General features: G+C 44.0%; 1 protein-coding gene across 2 annotated transcripts in view; it reads right to left on the reverse strand.

Moving 5' to 3' along the window:
- The window catches only part of acpl2 (acid phosphatase-like 2), an 80,856-nt gene extending 75,114 nt beyond the window's left edge, over positions 1-5,742 (reverse strand). The window contains exons 1-2 of one of the 2 annotated variants that reach the window (XM_045702900.2): positions 5,597-5,742; positions 4,477-4,612 (exon numbers count right to left, since the gene is read on the reverse strand). In XM_045702900.2, the coding sequence (XP_045558856.1) occupies positions 4,477-4,555 (79 nt within the window). In that variant the 5' untranslated portion in view covers positions 4,556-4,612; positions 5,597-5,742. Of the gene's footprint in view, positions 1-4,476; positions 4,616-5,596 lie in introns of both variants that reach the window. The other variant, NM_001139989.1, reaches the window with a different exon arrangement.
- Positions 5,743-6,000: the final 258 nt, after the last annotated feature.

Raw genomic sequence — 6,000 nt, forward strand, 5'->3', positions numbered from 1 at the left:
CTGTCTGTCTGCCTCTACTCCCCGTGGTCTATCTGTCTGTCTGTCTCTACTCCCCGTGGTCTATCTGTCTGTCTCTACTCCCCGTGGTCTGTCTGTCTGTCTGTCTGCCTCTACTCCCCGTGGTCTATCTGTCTGTCTGTCTCTACTCCCCGTGGTCTATCTGTCTGTCTCTACTCCCCGTGGTCTGTCTGTCTGTCTCTACTCCCCGTGGTCTATCTGTCTGTCTCTACTCCCCGTGGTCTATCTGTCTGTCTCTACTCCCCGTGGTCTGTCTGTCTGTCTCTACTCCCCGTGGTCTATCTGTCTGTCTGCCTCTACTCCCCGTGGTCTATCTGTCTGTCTGCCTCTACTCCCCGTGGTCTATCTGTCTGTCTGTCTGCCTCTACTCCCCGTGGTCTATCTGTCTGTCTCCACTCCCCGTGGTCTGTCTGTCTGTCTCTACTCCCCGTGGTCTATCTGTCTGTCTGTCTCTACTCCCCGTGGTCTATCTGTCTGTCTGCCTCTACTCCCCGTGGTCTATCTGTCTGTCTGCCTCTACTCCCCGTGGTCTGTCTGTCTGTCTGCCTCTACTCCCCGTGGTCTGTCTGTCTGTCTGCCTCTACTCCCCGTGGTCTATCTGTCTCTCTGCCTCTACTCCCCGTGGTCTATCTGTCTGTCTGTCTCTACTCCTTGTGGTCTGTCTGTCTGTCTGTCTCTACTCCCCGTGGTCTATCTGTCTGTCTGCCTCTACTCCTTGTGGTCTGTCTGTCTGTCTGTCTCTACTCCCCGTGGTCTATCTGTCTGTCTGCCTCTACTCCCCGTGGTCTATATGTCTGTCTGTCTCTACTCCTTGTGGTCTGTCTGTCAGTCTGCCTCTACTCCCCGTGGTCTATCTGTCTGTCTGTCTGCCTCTAATCTCTGTGGTCTGTTTGTCTCCATGTCACTGACTCATAGCTATCCTCCAAAACACATCGCTGTTAGTTTGGCTTTCGTTCCTGTATTCTCTCTCTCCTTATTCCTTTCTCTCCCCTCTCTCTATTTCCTCTGATGTTATATCTCTCTTCATCTCTGTGGATTATTCTCTCCCCTCTCTCTATTTCCTCTGATGTTATATCTCTCTTCATCTCTGTGGATTATTCTCTCCCCTCTCTCTATTTCCTCTGATGTTATATCTCTCTTCATCTCTGTGGATTATTCTCTCCCCCTCTCTCTATTTCCTCTGATGTTATATCTCTCTTCATCTCTGTGGATTATTCTCTCCCCTCTCTCTATTTCCTCTGATGTTATATCTCTCTTCATCTCTGTGGATTATTCTCTCCCCTCTCTCTATTTCCTCTGATGTTATATCTCTCTTCATCTCTGTGGATTATTCTCTCCCCCTCTCTCTATTTCCTCTGATGTTATATCTCTCTTCATCTCTGTGGATTATTCTCTCCCCCTCTCTCTATTTCCTCTGATGTTATATCTCTCTTCATCTCTGTGGATTATTCTCTCCCCCTCTCTCTATTTCCTCTGATGTTATATCTCTCTTCATCTCTGTGGATTATTCTCTCCCCTCTCTCTATTTCCTCTGATGTTATATCTCTCTTCATCTCTGTGGATTATTCTCTCCCCTCTCTCTATTTCCTCTGATGTTATATCTCTCTTCATCTCTGTGGATTATTCTCTCCCCTCTCTCTATTTCCTCTGATGTTATATCTCTCTTCATCTCTGTGGATTATTCTCTCCCCTCTCTCTATTTCCTCTGATGTTATATCTCTCTTCATCTCTGTGGATTATTCTCTCCCCTCTCTCTATTTCCTCTGATGTTATATCTCTCTTCATCTCTGTGGATTATTCTCTCCCCTCTCTCTATTTCCTCTGATGTTATATCTCTCTTCATCTCTGTGGATTATTCTCTCCCCCTCTCTCTATTTCCTCTGATGTTATATCTCTCTTCATCTCTGTGGATTATTCTCTCCCCCTCTCTCTATTTCCTCTGATGTTATATCTCTCTTCATCTCTGTGGATTATTCTCTCCCCTCTCTCTATTTCCTCTGATGTTATATCTCTCTTCATCTCTGTGGATTATTCTCTCCCCCTCTCTCTATTTCCTCTGATGTTATATCTCTCTTCATCTCTGTGGATTATTCTCTCCCCTCTCTCTATTTCCTCTGATGTTATATCTCTCTTCATCTCTGTGGATTATTCTCTCCCCTCTCTCTATTTCCTCTGATGTTATATCTCTCTTCATCTCTGTGGATTATTCTCTCCCCCTCTCTCTATTTCCTCTGATGTTATATCTCTCTTCATCTCTGTGGATTATTCTCTCCCCCTCTCTCTATTTCCTCTGATGTTATATCTCTCTTCATCTCTGTGGATTATTCTCTCCCCTCTCTCTATTTCCTCTGATGTTATATCTCTCTTCATCTCTGTGGATTATTCTCTCCCCTCTCTCTATTTCCTCTGATGTTATATCTCTCTTCATCTCTGTGGATTATTCTCTCCCCTCTCTCTATTTCCTCTGATGTTATATCTCTCTTCATCTCTGTGGATTATTCTCTCCCCCTCTCTCTATTTCCTCTGATGTTATATCTCTCTCCCTCTCCATTCTTCTCATTATATCCATGTATTTTCCTCCATCACGCTCTCTCTCTCTCTGCTCTCCTTTCATCTTTCTCTTCTTTCTTCCCTTCAATTCCTGCAGTCTATATTTTCCTGTATCGCTCTGTTGATGTTATTGCCTCCCCCTCTCTCCTCTTCCATTCCCTCTCCTGTCATCTCTCTCGGTCTCTCCTTTCCTTTATTCTATCTCTCTCGCCATATCTCTCCTCCTGTTTTCGTTTCCCTCCTTCTCCGTCCTCTGTTCCTCTAAGCTTCACACCTCTCTTACTGTGGGACTCCCTGTCGCTTGTCAAACAGGTGTCACGCCTCTGCTGCCATGGCGACCCCAGTCCAGATTTCAGAGAGGTCGTAGAGGCAGGCAGAGTGTCAGAGTCATGGCAAACCATCTGTTATTGCCTGTCTGGATCACACACCGTAATCAGTCAAGTTTCAGCAAACAAATTGAAATCCACACACAAACAAATTCAATACACTGGCTTGTTTTCCCAATGTTCAAAATAATCAGAAAGAAAAGAAAGATTGAGTGAGGGAGGGAGGGAGGGAAGGAAGGAAGGAGGGAGTAAGAGAGGAAAAGTGAGAGAAGTAGCGTAAGAAAGAACAGACCAAAACAGGAAGATAACAGTCAGAGGCTGAAATAGAAAAAGAGAGAGATAACTTGAGAAGAAAACAGATAAGAGAGGGAGGGAAAGTGGAGGAGAAAGAAGGATGACTATCAACGGAACATGAAGTGCTGCTGTCCCTCTGGGCCTTCCCCTGTAGTAGAGGATAATGACTTGCAGTCTTATGAATAAGTTATGACAGCCTCTCTCCAACACACAGACAACCTACAGATCACATGACAGGGAAGGAGAGGATGCTAACACTCACCATACATTGGTTACATAAATCCCATGTTGCCTCAAGTGATCGAGAAATCAATCAAGAGTCAAGACACATTCTCAATGACAAATTAAGGGAACCATACGAGGCATATGCATGCGTGTCGTGCACACACATGCACGCACACACTCAACGGTAACAATTTACAGTGGGATTTCATTCAGCATAATCTTTTATTGCCTTTCGTTTTTGCTAAAGGAGAAGATTAGAGGGCAGAAGCAGAGAATGGTTTGTAGTAGTGCATTAAAGTTACTTCAGCCTACAAGAGGAGTGATGGCAACAGGGTCAGAGAGTTCACACATTCTCAATGCAGAGTTAAGACACACACTCACAGAATTGCAATCTCTTCTGGCGTCTGTAAAGACTTGAAGCAAGAGAGCAGGGTACAGAGAGAGAGAGAGAGAGAGAGAGAGAGAAAAAGGTATGCACTATACAGCATATTTCATACCCAACATAATCTGGGACTAGGATTTTTCATTCATATATGGATGCTATTTTTGCAGCTCAATAATATTCTCCAGTCTAGCCTTCTTTCTAATTATGTTATTTTCATATAAGAGCGAAAGGACTCGTCCATCCATCCACAGTAAGAGTCTTACGCATCAAATCGACTTGGCCTGTTTCCTTGTATTTATTACCATCGGGGACACTGAATTTTTTCTATGCACAGGGGAGATGGGGCACATGACCTAACGGTGGCAGAGGCCATTTTCTACCGACACATCATTGGGAGAACACTTAAGAGTATCTCAGGGCATCAGAGTGGATAGGACTGGTCCATATATAGAATGTCTCTAGAGGACCTGTCTTTGTTTCCATGTAAATGGGTTGCTTGGAGTGGAAAACACTAGTGGTCAGATATAATACACACACACACACACACCGTGTGATCATACACAAACACACCTGGATATACACACCAAACAATCACACACAAATTCCAGCAACATATAATGGCAGATGTAGACACTACAATACACTACACAAACACATACACACACACAGCTTACTTACAGAATTGGAGGCTGAGACTCACGATGGCCAGCACCGCCCCCACCACCACCAGGAGGATGAAGCGGTTCCGAGCCAGCATCCTGACAAGTGATTGGTCCGTCTCCTGTCAGTCAACCACCCACACCTTGCCCCATTCCTGCTGTCCAAATAGACACAACGAAGACAACCAACATTATGAAACAAACATGCCTATAACACGCCTCTAAACCAATAGAAAGAAAACACTTTGCTGCACACTATGAACCACACAAATGAACTAAAGAAAGTAGTCAGCGACAGTTTGTAGCATTTTCCACTATATATCCTGCCTTCTATGAATAGACCTATGAGAGAGCAGGGATATAGGAACAATCAGGGAGGGAAAAGCAGAAAGAACATGTAAAAAACCCACCAGTTATGTCAGTTATACACAACGCAACCCTACTATTAGACAGACTAAAAATAAGAGCATGGCTAGATGAGGTCAAAAGGGTGCCTCAATCATTATCCTCAATCACCTCCCCTCAGAAACTGCCTACATGACTTGAGATGTTCTCTCAAAACATGTTCATGCAAATATGAATCAATTATAAGGTTTATAGTTGGACAAACTAAACTGTCTCAAAAAGGTTTTTTGCTGCTCAATGTATAAATGTTATTATATGTAGCTAACCTGTATGCATCTTAATGTGGTGACACTCTTCTGTGGAACTCCTGCAGTGATTGCACTAATTAAAACAATGTTGAGGCTGCATTGTGACAGTTTGTCTACTCGTCTCGGCTACAATGCTATGCTGACCAGCTACAAGGGAAGGGATTATTTGTTAGCTAGCGAACTGGCTATCTAGATAACTTTCATATTGTTATATCTAACACATGCACTATAGAAGCATCAATGCTTCCGGTATAACATACATTTACAGCTTGTAAAGCTAAATATGTGGTAGTAAACTTGTCGTTTTTTTTGCAGAATCGAATGGTTTCGGTGAATTCGTAGCTACATTAATAACGACGTTATTACAAAACGCCAAGCCTTTGTTTACAGTGTACCTATTCAGGACAAACTCGTGGGAAAATACGAAGTAGCTAAACTGCCTAATTAACATATTGCTTGCTGGTCGTTTATCTCGGATAATCTTACCAAGTAGCGAGCCTCAATCAGACCTTGAGTCCACCCAGCGCCGTGCCGGCTTTTACTCCTCTGAACTACCTATCGGTGTGCCTGTCCTGGGTCCTGCTTGCTGGCTCCACTTTGCTGTGCTAGCCTCCTACACCCCTTTTCATATGCAACTGAAACGTAATGGCTCACTGCGCCGTCTCCTGGAAAACCTTCGCAATGCATCCGATTGCGTCTCGCATCTCACTATTCTGGTCTGAAACGTGGAGGATCATCCTGTCATCACCATTATTCAATGGCCATCAACCGATATAATGTTGTGATAAAATAAGTTATTCTAAACGATTGCATCAAAATAGGAATAATTTAGCAGAGAAACAGCTTGAAGGTTATTTTCCCCGGCCCATTGTTCTACGTATACTAGGCCT

This window comes from Salmo salar, chromosome 20 (assembly GCF_965601325.2).
Source record: "Salmo salar chromosome 20, fSalSal1, whole genome shotgun sequence".
NCBI classification, from domain to species: domain Eukaryota; kingdom Metazoa; phylum Chordata; class Actinopteri; order Salmoniformes; family Salmonidae; genus Salmo; species Salmo salar.